The following is a 21,322-nucleotide window of genomic DNA, read 5'->3' as shown; positions in this document are numbered from 1 at the left end:
GAAAAGACAGTCATTAATAAAATCGTAATAAATATTCCAATCTTTGAATGCGCGAATTTTTAAATGGAAAGTGTCAGTTGCTGAGGCGCGTGGAGGCTCGCTGAGAACCTAGAAATAATTCTTAAGAAAGAGTTCCGGCCGCGCACGTATATTTCAAATTTTATAACTTCGAGAAGAAAGATACTCTTTTAGACACGTATTTTTCCTTCGGATGAAAATATCACTTTTTTTCTTATTTAAGTCTGATCTCGGAGATTTCTCTCGATCTCCAAATTACATTTTTAGATGCCTAGCGTCACGTTTTCGCATTCTGAAAATTCGATTTTTCGGGGGAGGGAACAGTGTCACATACTCGCGTGCATCGCTGGATACGTCGAGCTGTAGGGATGCGCTCGCAGCCTCAGAGCGCTCAGCCCGTTCACGGCGGTTCCGTCGTGGAGAGTGCCGTGATGGATGTCGGCCTGGTGATGGTGGTACGACGGCAGGCCCACGTTCGCCAGGCCGCCGTTCGCGGCGAAGCCGTGACAGCCGGCAGCGGTCGCAGCAGTTTGCACCGCGTAGTGCTGCGGCGTCGTTCGCCAATAATCGCCGTAAGAGTACTGCGCCGTCACCTGGGTGGTCGCGGCAGTTGCGCCCTGCGACGATTCCGCGTTGCTCTCCGCCGGATGCTGCGGCGGATGCGACACCCTGATAGGGCGCAGCGGTAGCGCGGCCTCCATCTCCCTGCCCGCGGAGACGCCTCGGCTCATCGCCGAGCTCCGCTCGTTCCGCCGGAACTTCGCCCGCCTGTTCTGAAACCACACCTGCACAGAAAAGACGACACGCTTTTGCTAACGGTGCCATTGTCCCCGTGATCGATTCTTAAGGATAAAATCCTTGGAGATTTTACGAGGGATGGAAAATGATAAGATGAAGTACTCTACTAAGATAACTGCATTTTTGCGCCACTGGGATTCCAGATGATGAAAGAATATCTGCTACTTTTAAAAGTAAATCTTACGAAAGGTTAAACATTTATAATAAGGATTAAAATACTTACAGTAATATTGTGATTTTTATGCAATCAAAATATTTGTACTACAAAGAGACAGATTTTTGAAATTAAATTCTGTAGGATTGAGAGAGAGAGAGAGAGAGAGAGTGTGTGATTGCTGAAATATATATGATGCACAATATCGCAATTAATTTTAAAAATAAATAAATTTAATGGACTCAAAGGATTAACGCTCCCAAAGGTCATGTATGCTTCGTCTTCTCTTTGGAATGATAGTTTATTCTTTTGCAGATCTTAATTTTAGTTTACACTTAACGTGTACGTATATTTATTAATTTGAGTTCGCTGATTAACGCTTCATTGAGTTTCTTCCGATCTCTCAAAAGAGAGTACTCCTCTCAAGTGAATTCTACGAATAGAAGTCTAGACTGTCTAGAGTATAAGTTAAATAAATTCGACTCAAAGGGGCACGCCGCCTTTTAGGAATATCTTCGGCGAAAATCTAATGGATCCGACATGTTCAACTATCACAAATGCTCCTCATCCGACATCACTCGCGGGAAGACCAAGCGGTAAGACAAATAAATTCGATTTGAAGCGCACGTTTTCTCCGGTCGGAGAATCACCTTTCATCCAATCTTCGGCGAAATACTTGATATACTCTCTCGCGCTATCGACACTCCACGCGTCTTGCATTGCTCCAAAAATCTCGCGTCTCCAACTAGGCGGGGGACAAGGGGACGGAAGGACGCGACGCGCCGACCGAAGACGGGACAGCGTGACGGCTCCTGGCAGGCGTACCGACGACACAGACAGACGCGTGTACGCGGCATGGACCGCTGGCGACGGCGACGGCGACGCAAACACGTGCTCGACGCACGACGCCGGGGCGCGCAGATGCTGGAGCGCGCGTCGCCGTCCGGCTAATCATAGCTCTCTATCTTTCTCTCTCTCTCTCCCTCCTCTCTGCTCTGCTCTGACAACCTGTCTCCTCCGATTTTCTGCCTAGCTGTCCGCGACCTCCACCTTCCGCCGCCTTCTCCTCCTCTATTTCTTCATCTTTCTTTCCCTCGTGTTACTGACGACGCGTTGCGTTCGGTACAAGAGCCTAACACATGTGCACGTCGTGATACTTTCTCGGACAGCTAGTCTTCTCGGTTACCGAGTGGAAGACAGCTTCAAAGGAGCGGTCCGCTCGTTCTGTGAGTCGGTCTGTGGGTTGCTCGGTTGGTTGGCTATAGCCGGTTGGTGAGCATCTCGAGGCGACGGTTTATCGTTCCGCCACGTTCCATCATCCTCGTGCAGGGTGAAACGAGATCGAACATCATTGAGAAGGATGCCCCCTCGCTCTCGACGTATCCCAATTTGACCCTCTATTTCTGTTTATCTAGTACTTTCTGGATTTCAATTCAGTTAAACGTTTCTCAGCGACCCTTGATATTAGCGCATTTCACTTTTATTATGTAATCGGATTCCTAAAGTGTGTCAGTAAATGAATGTGAATGGTACAAATGTCTATTAATTCAAAGCCTACACCAAGAGAAATTGTCGATACTTTGTCGGGCAATTTGAAAGAAATGCTTCCCTATTATTTCGAATCAGTGAATCAATAACGCTTTCGTCATCCGTACTTAAATAATGTAATTTAACAAAATCAACTTCAAGCAATACAAATGTTCCTTATACGGCTCAATTTACATTTTTTATTATTATGAATTAGAAATAAAATAAAGTAAAATAGAACAAAGAGAGGCATTTTTTATCAGTTCTAAAATTATATATATTAAATAAAATAATAAGGGACGGAGTCAAATTTTTTTTACAAGTGTCTGGGTAGATTTTTGGTATACATGACATTATTCGAAAACTTGTAGTTGAATTTGCCAAAAAAGAAACCCCTACTTTTACGCTTATCCTAATCTATTATATTGAAATAACGGATTACATTACATTACCTGCACTCTGGCCTCCGACAAAGACACCCTAGTCGCCAGTTCCTCGCGAACATAGGCGTCTGGATAGTGCGTCTTCTCAAAGACCCTCTCCAACGCGGCCAACTGTTGCGCCGAGAAGGTTGTCCTGCTTCTCCTGGGTCTTCTGTTCCCAGTAGCAGAAGAGGTCTCGCTGCAATCTGTGAAATGTTTTATTAAAACAATTGTCAATCGCTCTCCATCCAGCTTTCATAAATTCCTTTGAATAATCGTAAATTCCTTTTTAAATTATTTTTCCGATTAAATAACATTTTTTTAATAGATATTTTTAAGCATTCCACCCTCTTTAATATATCATTATTATTTAATTTCTGTTATTGTGTACACGTACGTTAGATGATTGAGTAACTGGCTTTACTTTCCGAAATAAAGGTTCCTAACTTTTTACTACAATCACATTCGATAAAAGGTATCGAAACCTTTCATTTGGCATAATAAAAATATCGCGGAATAAATGTCGATTCCATTTAGAGTCTCATATATATATTTTTCTTTCACGCGCGTAAAAACGTTCCATAAAAAGAATGCGAAATTATTTTTCTCAGTCTCTATTGCACAGCGAAATACACGGTCTCGAAGATGCCGTTCGCGATACTGACCGCCTGTACCGAAAAAAAAAGAAAAAAAAAGAACCGCGCGCGCGCGCGAGTCGGGTAACAGCCGCGGCCATTCTTTGAATGACTCCACTATACTTGGGCATTCATCAAAGCGGCATAATGCGAGCAGCATGACTGGAAATGCGCGATTTCGATGAAATCAAGTGCGTGGTGAACCGCGGATTAAATGCGAAGGGATTGCGATTAAATCAAACGCTGCGTTCTCATGGTATGGTGATGTATTTTCCACATTCCATAAAATTCCATTTAAATTCATACTGTAAATATTGTATATGTATTATAAATTATTATGATAAAGTTTTCTAGTTACAAAGTAACAAAATGCAGTTCTGTTTTCAAATATTTATGAAAAAATAAGAGAAAAGAATAACTTCCGGTTTTCTTTGTAAGTTGCTACCAAAGAGATTTTCCAAGTCATTTGATTTCGAGGACGTTTAATTAATAATAATTAATCAGGATAAATAATCATTCTTTCGCACAACATTTTATATTGTCTCTTATATCGCTTACCTAAGGAGTGTGTCGGCGTGGACAGGAGACGTGAGACCGTGAAATCCTGCGGAGTGTGCGAATTCGTGAGCTGCGACACTATTACGCTGTTATTCGCGCCTTGCCCCGCGTCTGTCGCGGCTAACATTTTTTTTCTCCCGCTCTCTTCCGGCGCACTTTCTTTCACGTCAGCATGACAATCAATACGATTCCATTGCCAAGTTCTCCGCTTCTCTCTCTCTCTCTCTCTCTCTCTCTCTCTCTCTCTCTCTCGCGCGCGCAGGTTTTCAATTTTTTAACGCATCCTTCGCTTCCCGCGTATTTATATCATCGGCTGCGTCGACTCAATTCCGCGAGCGTCGTCTCAATTTCACGAAGTAGAATCTTACCTGCGAAAAAAAAACGAGTTTGTGAAATGCATTTGTATAATAATATTCAAATTAACAATCACAAAGTTATATTTTTATTACATTGTTACTTTATTAATAATATAACAATAAAATGCACTGTATTCTGCACTGTTGAAATGCGATGTAATCCGTCTCGAAACGAAGCCGCGACCAGGCTCGCGGTTTAATTTCACGCGACATGATTATTCAGCCGAGATCTCAAAATATCAACTAGAAACTTAATATTAGCGAGGCTCGGAATTGTAGTGGAAATTCAAAATGTGCGACAAGCTTATCCGGACGAGCCAATTCGCGAATGCGTAGAAGATGTGTGCAAGATGAAACGGAGGTGTGTGTCGAGATGCACGTTTGTATTGTTCTATTTTGAATGATATCAAGTAAAACGCTAAGTTTACAGTGTAAATATTGTGAGAGGCGCGATATTATATGTTCACATGCCTAATGTTTTAGCGCGATGTCAAACGAATTTTCAACAGAGATATAATAATATAAACTAATGGATCTCTTTCAGCATTGCGGGGGACTTTTTTGAACCTACTTGTATCCGAAAACACAATAATATTTTTCCATGTGGCGTGTGACTTCATTGTCTATCATCCTATTATTTCTGTCCTATTAATTTTATTCATTATCATATTTTTGGTGGGAATATAGAGAAAAAAAAGAAGAAAATAAATATAATTATACAATTAACTCCTTGTAATCAGTTTAATTCTTATAATAACTTTTTTTTATAAAAATGCTTACAAAAATTTTCCTTCCCATTTATATTTGCCATATAAAATTAATTTTATTATTGCATCAATGTATTAATAACATAATAATTAATGACAAGTTTTCGTAACGTAATCATTCAATTATATCTAAAAAAAAATTGTCAGTTGTACGATTTTATATTTCTTCATTTTTTCTTTTTATTTCTGTCGTATTAATGTGCAGTATTTGTAATCTTTTTCCATCTGATTGTGAGACGCTATATAAAATTTGATATCGAAATTGTAACAATTAGCGTTATGAATTATGATCATATTTTATTGTAACGTTATTTATAAATTGATTTAATTGTATAGCGTGTATTCTCGTCACACGTTTACCGCGAAATTGGATAATGCTATTTATCTCACGTTGACCCTGAACGCAATCTTCGTATCGGATGATTAAAATTTGGAATTGGGCGTCCGCATTTAGCATTAAGTGTGGCGCTAAATAGAGATGTGACATATTAGAATCTAGGTCTATTCATAATTTAAACGAGGCAGAAATTTAGCAGCAGAATTGATAATAGTTTAACACGAAACAATCCAATTCATTAAGATTAACTCATTTTTGTTAAGATAACCTTTTCTAAAAACTTCACAAAATCGAAACCAGCTTCTAGCTCAATTATAATTTCTCTTCGGTAATAATCAATTGCTTTAAATTGAAATAAAACGATATACGTATACAAATGTTGAGCTAGTATATTGAACTGGTACGTCTTTTAACAAAGAACTTCGGAAGGTTTCATGGATTTAATGTATCATTAAAGGATGATTATTTACAGCGACGTGGGATATGCGGGATAGAACCGGCACGTTTATGCGTAATTTGTCTCGGGAAATGTTAATTAAAGCATTTTCGAGCTCGAGCGTGACGGTGCAATTAGGGCCACGTGCCAGCGGTTGCAAAGTGTTCGCAGACTGTTCGAAACTCGTTTATACTTCCATCGTATATAAATAATTCTCTCTTATATCTGTCTCGCAAAATTAACCGGCTGAAAAATATAGACGCAAATACTTTAGACAAAGTGCAATAACTTAATATCATTCTCAAGATGAAATATGTTCTTGGCAGTTTAAGCACTTTCCACAATGTAAAAATATAACTGCAAACTGTGTGTAATGACCATTGAAAAGTTACGAGTAAACAAATACATTAAAAAAAAAACGCATTTTAGTTTAATTATTACTGAAAATAAAACAAGACTAAGTATAATGAAAAAAGATTAACATCTTTTGTTGAGTTTAAAAAAAAATCCAGCGAGAGAAGTAAATTAATAACAGAAAAGAATGAAACCTCTATTACTGTTGTAACAAACTATACTTTTATATACACGTGTACAAACATTTCTTATGTATACTTGTATTTCTCTTTTATTCTGTATTTATTATAAATTATTTTATTAATCTTTTTATCAATTAAATATAATCGGTAATTTTTAAATTATTTCTAAAATCTCAGTCACGCATAAGAATACAGCAATACAAATTGAATTAGCTCCTTGTAAATTATCCTTGTCACTTGTGCATGTTTTATTACTTGCAGGTAATCACGATAATTCTATGAAGAGATACACATATGTTAATAATGTTTGTCGGCCAATTTCCAATTCGTCACACGCGTGTCTCACTGTGTATTCAAGTGAAATTTGTCTGATTTTCTCGCTGTCGAAAAATATGTTAATTTCGAGATTTATTAGCGCAATCAAGCGGTTAAAATCCGCGCACGCGTTCCGATTCAATTACAATTCATTGTGAACTTGTGGTCGTCGTCGAACACGCACCCAGGATTTTAAATTTTCCCACCGCACGAATAATAATTAGAGCGGTGATTCTTCTGGCTGAAAAAGTTTCTAATTATTCCGATTATTATTAAAACATAGATCTTTAATCTTTTCCGAAAAATTTGGAAAAATTTTTATAACTCTTTATTCTTTTATCATTTATATTGTTGATCGAATAATTAAATATATTGTACATACATACATATATATATATATATATAAAATGCATATATAAAATATATATAGACAATATTATTATATTCAAATATTGCATATTTTATTTAAAATTGATAAATATTATATAGGTGTACAATTAAAATTTTCTCAAGCAATATTTAACTTCTGAAAAATCTCAATGATGTACTTGAATTTTATGCTAGGCCACCAATGGCCTAGCTGAGGCGATTCTTATCGAGTGTCGATTAAGCTTATTAACCCTTAAACTGTGGTATCCGCCAAGTGGCATTCTATCGTACGACGACTATCATGATTTGACCTCAGCACTGATCACCAATTACGGATATATTATTCTAGATGTCTTTTGTTTTTTTTTTTCACTCGCTAATTCTTATGTCAGTAAAATATTGACAAAGTCACGTGAATAAATTAATAAAAATCGAAAAGATAATGAGGATTTTTTGACTAAAGATGATGCCGCACTCTGTGCATTCTATTAATAACACTTGGTACATAATTGCGGTATATTTATAGAAAATACGTAAGCGAAACTCAAGTTTAATGATTAGAAATTATAATCTTTCTTTTCATTGTTGCGTAATATCACAAAATTTTCGAACCTCGGAATTTTACGATACGGCTAAAATTTCCTGTTTGCTGCTTTCCAATCGATGTAATTTTACTCTCGCAATTTCTGCCGGGTTTTGACTAAGTTCGTTAGTTATCTTATACCACCTAACTTCGTTCATAAAGTTTCCTGGCATACCTGGTACTACCTCACTTTCGTTCACGTTTTCTCATCAACTTGTGCCGGTGGCAACTTCTATCTCATAAAGCAAATTTGTCGAAAGTTCCCTATTCACTTTCGAACATAACCGATCAATGCACGTCCGCCACAGATCTCAATTTGCGTCAAGCAACTGCTGGAGATGCAACTGGAGTCCGTAATTTCCGTTCAACGTTCGGAGTTACGACAATCCGATCGCGGGGCCGTCTGAACGCGGGATCGCGCTCGAAAACGAAGGCGTCATTTTGCTCTCGGGCAGCGAGATGCCAACTGACTTGGCCGAGTTAAGACGTACTTAAAGGTCCTCATCGACTCTCCACCTCCGTCTCTGTTTTCATCTCTCTCTCTCTCTCTCTATCTCGTTCTCTTGCGTTCTCCGCGATCTTCTCCCGGCTCGTGCTGTGTCGCTCGTCGCTGCCGAGCGGAGGGAAATAGAGCGTTTTAAGAGTAGGTGGAGATTTCCGTCGCAAGCTCCACCTTCATTAGAAGCTCATTGGTTTCTAAATGGCTACCGGTAGTCTTAGAGGCGGAAGGTCGTATGTGCACGCGCTTTTATTAAGATGCGCCGCAACGCACAGAGCGCGGTGAGGCAATCTATTTATTTTTGTCGATGTCACTTCAATGCAATATGTTCGCGGCAGGTTTTTACGATGATTGGATAGAGTTCAAAGAATCTTTAAAAAAATGCAAAACGCCACTCTTTCATGTACAGCTAAATCTATCTACAGTTAAATCAAGTATACGAATAATATTTAAAATGATAATTATTTATATTGATTTCAATTAAGATTTTGTAATCTAGTATGAAAATTTGTCACGCAAGTTCGGCATCTTAAAAAGATGATTACCGGAAATTACTACCGAATTATTCATATCGATCACTCAACGGAAAAATTTGGCGAAAGAAAAAAAAAATAAAAGCATGAATAAATAATTTATCGCACTGTGTTCTTGTTAATGTGTTAACGAAACATTGGCGTGTTAGCGGTGACGTATGGGCGCCAGCGTTTCCGTGGTTTCGGCTTTCGAGGATATATTTCAACAGCAATTTTTATAAACCAGAACACAGGTCTTCTTCATCATCTTTTCCTTCTCATCCTTCTCCTCGCACCGGCGGCTAGTATCACGTTACACAGGGATGTCGTGTATCCTTCACAATGTTCCGATATACAGGGTCGAGCCATTCAGAACGATCCGGAAAGAATAAATGCAGAGGCTCTTGTTATCCATTTTTCTTGTTTCTATCCCCAACTTAACATTTTGACAAGATGTTCCAATTTAAAAAATTAATGGCTTTCTATATTTTCAACAAAAATATTATTTATAAGTATAAAAAGAAATTATTGTGCACGACAATAACATTGCTTTGCTTTGCATTTTTAAATATTTATCTTTAAACGGAGTAGAATAATTAAAAATTTTTTAAATATTAGAAATTGGCAATACTTAGATTAAACTTTTTATATAATATATAATGTTATTGCAATTTCCTCGCAGTCCTTTTTTTCCATTTGCCAACGCGTTTTATATGCTTCTAAAAACAATGGTACTTTATTGCAACATTAAGATACTGATGTCGGATTAGAAGGAGACAAGTCAATTTTTTTTTAATCTTAGTCTTTTTTCATCGTAAAATCATATTAAAACTCAGATATTTTACGACCTTGTTTGTTTAGCAGGTTAATAAGACACCTCATAATTCTTCTATGAAAAGGCAGGAAGAAAAAGCGACTTATATAAATATTAGAGTCGCGAAAAAAATGTGCTCTTCGGGGAAAAAATATGAAACCCACCCTTGAATTGTAAACTGTAAACGTCGTTTCCGATCCCTTATAATCCATCGTTACACCTCAGATGTGTTCGCCCCATTGACTATCTTTCTTTCCGGTTCTCAATGCGAGATCAATATCGAATATCAAATAATACGAGCCTTGAGAAAATTTATTCCCTCTTTTAGATGATTAATACGACAACTCAGGAACAACTTTTCGAAAGTATAATGCTGCGAGGTGAGATTACGCCAAGAGTTTTATGGCACAGTAAAAATATTTTTAGGGTCTTCTAATGCAGTGCTTTGAAACTTTTCCCAAGAGCAAAGTACTTTTAAATAGAAACAATATTAATCGACAAACATACAGATGTAACGTTTACATATTTTATTCATCTTTTAATTTGTATTTAATTTGATTTCCAATCCTCTTTTTTTCAGTAAAAATCGATAGATCTCACACAGTTATTGCGTTTCTCAACTTTGGCGACGTAAGAGAAAGGCAAATACAGGAAATAATCCGACGTAGTTTTCAATTACGTCAGATTGACGCCTTCGCTTGTAAAATTAGAATTAGAATGCGCAAATGCGGACCCGTCGGCATAAGCAAATCGCGTGCAGCAAACTTTGTGCTTTGCCATTATCGTGACGTTTCCATCGCAGCATCGGTATGCAGAGAAAATAGGAAGAGGAAAAGAGGTAGTAATTTTACGGCGCGAAACGGTCGAAAGTGCGTTAAAAGCAGAACGACTGAGTGGCGACAGCTGACCGCGCTACACGAGACGTCAAAGTTACGCATTCCTCTGCTCGACATTAATGTACAAAGGAAGAAGAGTAACGATAATTCAAATACTAAACATTAAGTACCGTAGTACAGCGTAGTAGGAATTAGCATTAGAAGTAGTGTCAAGAATTAAATTAAAATCGTTTCCAAAGAAACTTTTATTGCTAGTAAATAATTTTTGTTTAACATTTCGGGTAAATTTTAACAAAATATATTTTTAAAAACAATTTAACATATATATTATTTAACTGATATTAATTATATAAATTTAAAATTAATGCAAGAAAGTACGGTAATTACAAAAATGTCAACATCATCAATTGAAGTCCGAATCTGTTTTCTTCGGAAATGATTTCGAAATCGTCTTATGTACTTTAAGAGATAAAAGTGATGTCACACGTGGATACACACGAAACAGTTATATCATCTTACAAATTTATTTACACGAAGCTTTTACGAGCTCAAAGTCACTCTCGCTGCCCGACCTAATAAAACGTTCACCGACCACTTTTGAGAACCGTTAAAATCAAATTATTTCAGCGATAATAAACCGTGATGAGTTGTACGGATCAATTTAGCGACAATTAATGAACACTTAACGCCACCATCGTTCAGAACAATCGCGCCATTTGCACTTCCGTCGTGAAATTCGTCGGCCTCATAATTCTGCGGTTTAAGTCAGCGATCATTTATTTTTCACAGTTATATCACAGTATAATCAAATAATCTAAGCCAGAGATAGAATTTTACGTACAGAATGATTTTCTGGAAGCAGGTGTTCCGATGAATTCGGAGTTTGCATTCGTTACGTAGAATGAGATCTGATAGGGAGGATTCAAATCTCTAAGCTTCTATATCTATTAGGAAAAAAACATTAAATAACTAGATACAATTGATTATTTATATCTAATCGTAGTTAAAAGCTATATATCTCTACGAGGCTGTTTTTAATTGGAAACGTACTCTTAAAATGAAGTACCAAATCAACAATCTGTTCACAACTTTCATCTTAACATTCTTGTTTATTTCTTCATTATTTTTAGTACTTTGAACGTTCTATATGTCTATGTATTAAAATAATCTTTCTGTGCTTTCTCTCCGACCTAGTCAGAGATATTGATCCTATGGAAAAGTGTGAAAAACCACGATAAATTTTTTCTTAGATTTTTTAATAAGAATTGAAATTTTTCAGAAATAATGAGAAAGTCTTTTTTCTTAGAATACTTTATATATATACATTTTTTTTTAGAATTTCTGTATCATTTTACAACTTTCTAGAGAATTTTTTTCAGAATTTTTACTTGAATTTTAAAATATTTCAAAATTCACATATTCATACGAAAAATTCTAAAAAGGATGCAGACTATCTGGGGATTTCTAAAAAGCGTTCCAATTCGGGAAAAAATTTTCACCGGGAAAGCGCGCATTTCTATGATCGTGGACGGTCTCCTTTGAGATTCCTCGGGATTTACAGTGCGAAACTTTTCAATGCTCTTCCCGGTTCTTCATGCGGGATCTCCCCCGGTTTTGGCATTCAGGGGATATCGTCTTGTTTTCACGAGTTGAGAAAAAGAGGAGAATATAGAGCCCGCGAGCTCCCGCCGTTCCAGCAGCGGCGAGACGGACGCGCGCGTCGCGACGCCGTGACACGTACACGTCGCGCGTCGCGTCCGCGGAGAATTATTAGGCGGGCCTGGAGCGTTTTCTCGCGGGTCGTGTCGTTCCCGCGCGATGACGTTCCCGTCGCCGTTGTCGCCGTCCGGCACTTTTGTTCTCCCGCAGCTCGCTCCTCCCTTTTTTTTTATTGCCCTCTTTCTCCCCCTCTTCTGTCTTCCCGTCGCGTTCCTCGGCGGTATAGCTCCTTACTCGATCGCTAAGGAACTCGAAATCCTCTGAAAACCTCGGCGTTCAGTGGCACACGCTGACTCAGGACGCACATGCGAGAATAAACACACGGGTGGGAGGCGGGACGGGAAGACACGTGCATAAATCTGTCACAACGTTCGTGCGGACGGATTAGGGAGAGAATTGATAGAGATCCAGTCTGCGAAGTTGAATTTCTCATCCCCAATAAATCGCAATCAAAATTCACTTTACTTCAGCTCGGTTAAAAGTTCGTGGGCTTTGTATCCAAATCTGCAAACTTTTCGCACTCGACTTGTCAATACTGTTTACGAAAGAATCAACTTTGATTTCCTTTAGAAATGGACTTCACTTTTTTTCAAATTCTGTACGTAATATCTCGTATGTCTTAAGTCAAGTTTCTTACCCTTCCATACTACAGACCTAATGATTCGCGTGCCGTTTATCAATCATCGAAGAAATACCTGCCCTTGCTTTTGTCGATTCGTTGTAAACATCCGTCGCGTGTTTCTCTCGATTCAACAAGCAGGATTTAATTTGCGAATGTGTATTTTCGTTTCTTCAATTACTACAATTTCGAGGGAGTTTCGAAGAAGCCAAGGCGACAGGGGGAGAGTACTCGTGAGAGGTCTCGGGAGCCGTGTCGCCGCGGGGCCCGAGTGAGTGTCCAACGTTCTGTAACGCGAGGAGGGGTCGTGTGAAACCGCATCTGCGGTTTTCTTCACCACCATGATGACGCGACGCGTCATGATCGTGGGCCTGTGCAGCCGTCCGCACATGTGCGAGAGCACGATGTGGGCAACGTGGAAATGCCGTTTACACTATTTTCCATAACATTTCCATAGCCTCCGGATGGTCACTTCGACCTCATCGTGTCGACTTTCGGTCGCCACCTTGCGCCCGTCCGTCAGCAAACCCGTAAAGTCTGTCGCGTTTTATTACGGTTATGGAGCGACTGTTACGTAGCGATGCGCCGGGTGCATATTACGTATCTTACACCGGGGTAACTCTTTGCTTGCCGAGCTGCAAGTAATTCTCTCAAAATTGCAAGCGAGTCCAATATCGATGATTTCAATCTTCAAAATTCTCCATAGACTCTTCAACAAATCCTTAGTGGATTATTTTAATAAATCATAATAAACATAATACGCCAATCGAATATTCTGAATGTTCCATAAATTAGTTTTATAACTCTGAGGAGTGTTCCCTTTGTTACGAACAAAAGTGACGTCGACGCTGAGAAAAATCGTTACAAATCGATAGAGGCTCCAGACGAACTTATTGTCGTAAGTCTTTTTTCGAATTTGTCTTTCCTCGCCCGCGAGGGGAATACTGACGCGTAAATGCACCGTGACGCCTTAAATTTCGTCGAAGAACGACGAATTCATAGCATGGAAAGCCACGGTGACCATTGCGCGACCACCGTGAAGCCATCGCGTTAAGGACGATCAAAAGGACAAGGGGGCCTGAGAGCGTTGACGATGATTTTGGTAGATCACCAACGGTCAAGTTCGTCCTTACAGTTACAGTAGCACTCTCGTTGCGAAGAATATGCGAAAATATAAATATGTTTTTGTAAAATTTAATCAATATAAATCAATATAGTTTTCTAATAATTTTTTTATGTATAAATATAGAGATGCTGAAATCCTAGAAAATATACAGATGTTGAAAAATGACAACGTAGTTTTGAGTTTTGAGTAAATGTAATATATATATAATAACTTATTTTTATTTAAAATATTTATTTCCCTTAAAATAAAATATTGTTATAATACATGTAATGTTTAAAGAAAAAACAAGAAAGAGAGGAAAAAGAAAAAAATTGATCTTTCAAAAAGTTTTATACATTCAATCGTAAAAATGCTGTACTATTTAAATTCATGTAGAAATAAAATTTCAAATTTTTTTCTTCTGAACTGTGTAGATAACAAGCAAGATTGCTTTCGTATTACCAACGCCTGGATAAATAAAGCAATTCGGATTGGTCTAAATCTGACGATGGGGAAGGGTAAGGATTTTCTTTCTCTCTTTCTACAAGGATCATTTTAGACGATCACGGTCGAGGACGAGCACCGGTCCTGAGGCAAACGAGAGGTCAACCGCAAATGGCGGTCATCCACCACCGTGACGCCATCGAATTAAAACACCCAAAAGGATCCAGTATGGATCACATCGCGATTGTAAGTTCTTGTTCATAGAAATTAAAAATAATACTTAGACAGACCATAAATTTAAAAAAACCGGACGGAAGTTTTCTCCCATCACCTTGCGAGGAAGCACTGTGTATAAAATTCAAACTGATTATTCACTGTATATTCAATTAAAAATATGAATGATTTTATTAGTTTAATTAAAATTTGATTAAAAATAAGAATTAATGAAATAAAGTAATTGTTAAGTAATATTCTAGTGTGTCCTAATGTATTTTGATTTGCTAATAAAAACTCTTGAAAAGTGCGCAATAAATTGTCGAGTTTTTCATCAATATGTGTAATAAAAGAAATCTTTTTAACTTTAATTTCTTAAGTGAACAGTAGTTTATAGAAGAACTGCAACAAAATTAAAACAAGACCAACACAATTAATGTTCCGGTTACTCGAGAAGAAAAAGCGAGAAAAGCTGAAAAATCTCTTCGGGTGGAGGGTGAAAAATAGCGCTGTATCTTTCAGTTCATCCCTCGTTCGGCCAATTATAAGACTCATACGTCATTCCCGCCAATTAGTGGCGGAGCGAGCGACGTCTCGTCCGAAGAGGTGCGCCGCTTCGAGCTTTCTTCTCTTCAGCATTTCGTTTTTTTTTTCGTGTACATACAAGATGACAGATACATACGAGAGTAATTTTATGTCTCATTCTATGCTTGATAAAAATGTCATCACGTGCTTTTTACTGACGAATTTATCTGTAAAGTGACTACAAATATCAAAATTTGTAAATGTCATCAATATTAAAAATTAATATTATTAGAAAATCCGAAAAAAATTGTTAGTAGGTAGTGATATATCCTAATTATATTACACACAATTTCTATATAATGCTTTACGTACATATGTTATAATATTAAATAAAGAATGAAATTTATACTCAATGACAATGAGAAAATATCAAACTTATAAATTTATTATTATCAGTTTCAGAATTTCTATGAAAATTTATAAATTTGAAAAATAACGGAAGACTTATGACAAAACTTATGACAAAACATATCCCAAAAAACTTGAAACGTTCGTTATAATATATTATAATAAACGATATCTCAGCATATGACGTTTTATTGCAAAAAAAGATTTATTCTTGCTCTTTACCGAGTGATAATACATAATCTATAATGCATGCATTGCGGTAGATAAGGAATCATCCAGTGTTTCTAAAGCGTCAAGCAGATAGTATCAACAGTACAAATTTTTGTATCGAGGAATACTGATAGTATCGTGAGAGGGTCGTAGAAAAGTTATAACACGTGGTACAATTTCGTGGCCGGCGTACATTCGGATAAGTACGTACACGTGGGGGTACGTAGTACTTCCCTTTCGGTTTAACAGAGCGTGAACTCCGTTATACCCGTCGACCACCACCGCCAGCAACCCTACCGACCCCCCTTGGCCGTAGGGGGCGGCGACGGTGGCCCACACGGTCAGCGGTTAAAAGTAAATTACGCATTCATGGTATTCCGCGTGGTGTTGCGCCGTCCACGTAATATATGTCAAGGGTTGTGACCACCTCGGCATAAAGGGAGGGGGCGTGCATGCACGTGCATAATGCAAGCGGAATAAACGCGCGGCGGCACATTCGGCGGCCCAGACCCCTTCGAATCATTCAGGAGGAGGTGGGCACTCGCTACGGTAATGTCGAGGAGCTAATTACGGGCCACCTTATCGTCCACGCTTATCCCGCCAACGTCATTTTTTAATGTGCACCGGCGGAATATTAACGGCGCGAAACGACATACGCGCGAGCCGACATGCGGTATTTTTCGGCAAATGTACAGTAAAAGTAACGATCAGCATGTAGTAATGTACCAGGAAAATTAACCCTTCCCATTAATTTCTTCCGTTAATGATGATCACAAACCACTTATTTTCTCCAATATGTTTTAAAATATAAAATTAACATTTAAGTATCCGTTTGCGGAAAATTATATGCATTTCGTTTCTGAGAAAAATTATCCATCATTTGCGAAAAGGCTTATGTTATTTATACGCGGAGAAAATTTTATAATAAAAATTATGATAAATAGTATGGGTAGACCAAGGAAGGAATTATTAAATTTTTTACTGTTTTTTTATCAAATTGTCACAGTATTTACACTGTGGTATGATTCTCTGAATTTCGTCTCGTGGTCCGTAATTACTGTCGTACATAATAATATTTGATATAAAATTTTCTCCGTGTAGCAATATTTATGACAAGCAAAATATATTAAATTGTTAGTTAAAAATATGTCAGAGTGAAGAAATTGGCAACTCATCATTATCATCTCTCTCTTTTCCAATTTTGAATTGGTCAAAAGTATTTGTGGATAAAATATAACTCGTGCACATTGTGTAACAGTATTGCTTATTCAGGAAAAAGTTAAAGAATTGTCCCGAAAGCGTTTTTCTAAAGTGAAACATCAATATAGTTCGGCAATACTAAAACTGACAGTTGCTGGTAGCTTCTATTAAGTCTTGCCATATGGCGATTCAAAGAAATATTGCTCATTCATTGCCCTTAATATGTCGATCAATCGTCGCGATTCACTTCGCAAAGAACCGTGGGATATATCCTGATTCGCGATCGGTGCTACACAATGGAGCAGCGCATTCAACGATCATCCAACGTAACGAATAAGTTCGGTGACTGATGAACTTCTTACTGAGCCGCTAAAAAAATTTCTCGCTCGCGCATGTGGCAATACGGATCGGACTTTCACATGGAAATTGTTTTTCCCTTAACAGGAAAACGTTGGATTACGCAGCAACATTTTTATCATACATCAAAATGTCCGATATATATATATATGTCATGCAATATCTCGAGAAGAAAAATCTTTCTATTAAACTGTTTAGGAATCTCGATAATCTTTACAAAGATAGAAACATTTTCTTCTATTATTGTTAGCTTGTTATATACAGAACAATTTATTACTTTTCTACATGTTATCACACACAACAACATGATTAGAAAAAATAGAATAAAAGCATGTGCAAATCGATAAGGAGATTATTTGATTATATACAATGCAAAAACTTAAGTAATCTTTGCAAAGGCGACTACTGGCGCGTTAACTTTTAATGAGGTTGTAGCCTTCAAGCGTTCCGCAAGATCACATAGAAACTTGAAGTGTATCTTCTTTTAAAATCAGTGCTTTTGTTTCAGCCATCGTACAACTATGGTTAGCTGTGTATAAACGACTTCTTTCAGCTATCGTTCCAATTACGAGTCGGTCCTGTTTCCCCCCGGGGCGACGATACCTACCAAGCCCAGATGCTTTCACTTACTCGAGCGAAAGAAGCGCGGATGGCAAAAAGAAGGGCGGGAAAGGAAGGTAGGCAGGAAGAAAGGATAAACGTAGGCAGGATCGTGCGACGGATTCGCACAGCGGTATAATAATGCGGCCAGAATAATGCGATACACGGGCGATGAATGCACGCCGATGTATCGTATTATGATACACGATGAATACGGGATGACAATGCGGGACTTGATTCGAGAATGCATGCTCGTTATCGGGCCCAATACGGCGGACCTCCTGTGGCGATACTGGACCGTTCTGGGACCTGCTCCCTTTCACACACTTCCTCTCATCATCCTGTCGTCCTTCCGTCGCTGATGACCACCCTTGGCTGCCGTCACGAGGGAGCGATGCGACGGGACGATGAGGGGGCGGTTTTATTTATCAGCGTCTCCTTCAACTTTCTCCCCGATTCCGAAACGAAAGCTTTAGATGGAATTTTCACATGCGTACCATCATCGATCTTCTTTCACATCAGATGATTTCTTCTGTACACTTCGTAATATGTATTTATAAATGTAGAAATTGTTAGGTCGTTAGAACTTTATTTCTATTTCTATTTTATTTCTATTTTATTATTTAATAGTGCGTAAAAATTTTCAATTTTTTTTCTATTTATAAAAAAACAATTTTCAACTTTCGATCAACTAAGCACGAGAGAAATGAGATTTATGTGTGACCAGCGATTGGATTTCGTGAATGATATCCGTTGTATTCTTTAAAGCAAAATAGTCCTAAAAAATAAATCCGTTCTGCGGAAACAATATCTTCACATCCCATATACAATTCACACGATTTCCCAGATGGTAAATAGCATAAATATCGGGAGTCCAGGAAATAAACGTCTCATAGAATTAAACTTAAATAACGGGACACAATATAGAGCTTACAGGCCGCAGATAAGAGAGAAGCCATTTCGTCCCAAAATTTGTGACTCTTGCGAATAAATTCAAGACAAAAATAAAATTTAAATTTTACATTTAAGATAAAAAATTGTATATGTAAAAAAGAAACTATTAAAGCAAATTATTAATCGCTTCAAGATTATTTAAAAAAATGTACAAATACATGTGATATTAAATATAATATTTTTAATAATACTTAATTAAATCCCTAACAAATAAACTATTCTAAAACTATCCTTGCACAATTTTATTAAGGTCTTTTTTATTTCTTAATAAAGTATAATCGTTTCTTCTAACTTTCGTCGTTTACGAACAAAATGAATGGAATTTTACTGGCGGTATTTTAACATCTGATGAAAATATTCCATAAGTCAACGTGAATATTTAAGGATTAAATGGTAGATCTCGGCTGCTTTTATTAATAGCATAATCAAACGCTTTCTCTCTCTCTGGTCGTGCGGTCCCGTCAACTCGCACGCTCCGTCGCTCTCGTCCGACTCGTACTTTATTTTCGTAACGGAAGCTGGATCCTCATACGCGTAGCGTACAACCGTACTCCCATGAGAAGCAGTCTCACTATCTGTCTCCTTCAATATTCATGCCGCCACGAAAGAGAGAACCGCGTTACGAAAAAAGGCAGAGAGAGAGAGAGAGAGAGAGAGAGAGAGAGAGAGAGAGAGAGAGAGAGAGAGAGAGAGAGAGAGAGAGAGAGAGAGAGAGAGAGAGAGAGAGAGAGAGAGAGATCGCAAAAGCAGATGGAACAGACTTGCACGACATTATTCTTTGTAAAAACATTATCTGGTTTTAGACAAAATCAATGTTGTTGTGAATATACTTAATAATTTAATTTCTTAACATGTGAGTTTTTTAAATTAAATCAAATGCGCCATTCAAGTTAATACGCATACATGATAAAATTGTCCATATATTTTTGCAAAAAATAGATGGAAATCCAATATTGCTAATAACAGTTTAAGTAAACTACTAGATATTATTTTAAAGAAAGTAGATTCAAAATAGATTTCAAAGAAAGTAGATTTGAAGTGTTATAGATTTTGCTTAAAATTTTTCAGAAATAACATATTTTCAGTTAGTTTCATATTCAATATAAATCTTTTCTTTACAAGTCAAGTTGTACAATTATACGACAATTTAGTAAATACGTTAGTAATAAGTAGTTACTGATATTGAACACATAAATCAAATTCGCACGCATTTACTGTAGATCATCGCATGAACGGGTCTCATTGCTATTCCCCAAGTGGTCAAACCGATTTCTCACACATGTTACGCATCCTGTCGCTAATGTCACAAAGGTTTGCTACCTGCAAGTTTAAGAGGGAGGTTTCATTGGTGAAGCTGAACGGTAAACTAACGTTCATTCTTGCCTAGTCATGCGTGGTGCGAAAATATATTTGTACATTGGAAGACGATCGCATCTCTACGCGCGAGTCGTTATAGAAAATTAGTCCTTCGAATCGACTTTGGAGAAGGGAGATGACCCCTTTATGCCCTCGAGGTTGGCCCACGGGGGCTCTTCGGACTTCCGAGGAACGTGAAAAGCTCGTGCAAAGGGGTTGATGGTATCTCTAAGGCCAGGACAGTATTTGAAAACAAGCCCCATGCGAGTGACGTTCTTTCCTCTTCAGATTCATTCTCGCTTTCTTTTTCTCTCCCTTGCGGCAGCGCACAAAACCGTTTCGGGTCCCGTTTAGACGACAGCGGAACCCTTTTCCGAAATTAGGCTTTGCGGACAACGAAGGGACCGCGGAGAGAAGACACGTCTTCTCTTCCCTGATCCTCCCCACTCGAGTGTCTAGACGACGAAGAATGGAGATGAGAAGCGAGTTTCTCGACGTTGCGAGACGCTGTTGCAGCTAATGACCGTGTAACATTACATTTGCTTTTGGATATGAGAGCGTGTAACGAAACGTGGTATTCTTGTAAATTGCGTTATTTGTATACACAATATCCACAAAGAACGGGTTTGCTGAAATATTTGTAAACTTAGCTCTCACAGAAAATATCAAATCTGAAAATAATTTTGTTGGATCCTCAAAATAATTATGTAAAATGTTTAAACTGGATGTTAAAATGTCAAAATTTTTTGCATAATTATTTTAATGGCCCAACAAAATTATTTTCAGGTTTGTAGCTAAATTTTTAGATATACCTCAGCAAAATCAATAATGTAATAATTATTTCACTATAAGTTGTAACTGTGTTGTTTCAATGTTCATCATTATATTGTTATTGCACTGTTTCTCACGTGTTTTCTTATTAATTCTATACAAATCGAAGAAGAATTTTTGCGCAAACTGTAGAAGATTGCGAATAGAATTGAATGTGAAATATGTTTTAGCTGTCAGTAACACTATAACAAGACATAACCCCATTAAAAAAGATGACGAAACTATCGTTGATCATTATTCACCCATTTTATTATGGTCGGAAAGAGTATGCATGATTGATGCACAAATCTCGACCAGAACCTGTTGACG

The 21,322-nt window shown here is 37.7% G+C and overlaps 2 protein-coding genes across 4 annotated transcripts in view; one reads left to right on the top strand and one right to left on the bottom strand.

Moving 5' to 3' along the window:
- Nucleotides 1-21,322, bottom strand: part of LOC105830421 (paired mesoderm homeobox protein 2B) — a 63,531-nt gene that overhangs the window by 703 nt on the left and 41,506 nt on the right. The window contains exons 1-4 of one of the 2 annotated variants that reach the window (XM_036287651.1): nt 7,987-10,759; nt 4,113-4,480; nt 2,950-3,125; nt 353-803 (exon numbers count right to left, since the gene is read on the bottom strand). In XM_036287651.1, coding sequence (XP_036143544.1) covers nt 353-803; nt 2,950-3,125; nt 4,113-4,239 — 754 coding nt within the window. In that variant the 5' untranslated portion in view covers nt 4,240-4,480; nt 7,987-10,759. Of the gene's footprint in view, nt 1-352; nt 804-2,949; nt 3,126-4,112; nt 4,481-7,986; nt 10,760-21,322 lie in introns of those variants that run through there. The other variant, XM_036287652.1, reaches the window with a different exon arrangement.
- The window catches only part of LOC105829080, a 43,539-nt gene continuing 34,022 nt past the window's right edge, over nt 11,806-21,322 (top strand). The window contains exons 1-2 of one of the 2 annotated variants that reach the window (XM_036287650.1): nt 14,591-14,605; nt 17,826-17,949. Coding sequence is in view for 1 of the 2 variants with exons in the window: in XM_036287648.1 (XP_036143541.1) it covers nt 14,531-14,605 (75 nt within the window). In the remaining variant the exon portion in view is untranslated. Of the gene's footprint in view, nt 14,606-17,825; nt 17,950-21,322 lie in introns of both variants that reach the window. The other variant, XM_036287648.1, reaches the window with a different exon arrangement.

Source organism: Monomorium pharaonis, chromosome 5 (genome assembly GCF_013373865.1).
Source record: "Monomorium pharaonis isolate MP-MQ-018 chromosome 5, ASM1337386v2, whole genome shotgun sequence".
Classification (NCBI taxonomy): domain Eukaryota; kingdom Metazoa; phylum Arthropoda; class Insecta; order Hymenoptera; family Formicidae; genus Monomorium; species Monomorium pharaonis.
This window is presented reverse-complemented; position numbering and strand designations above follow the sequence as displayed.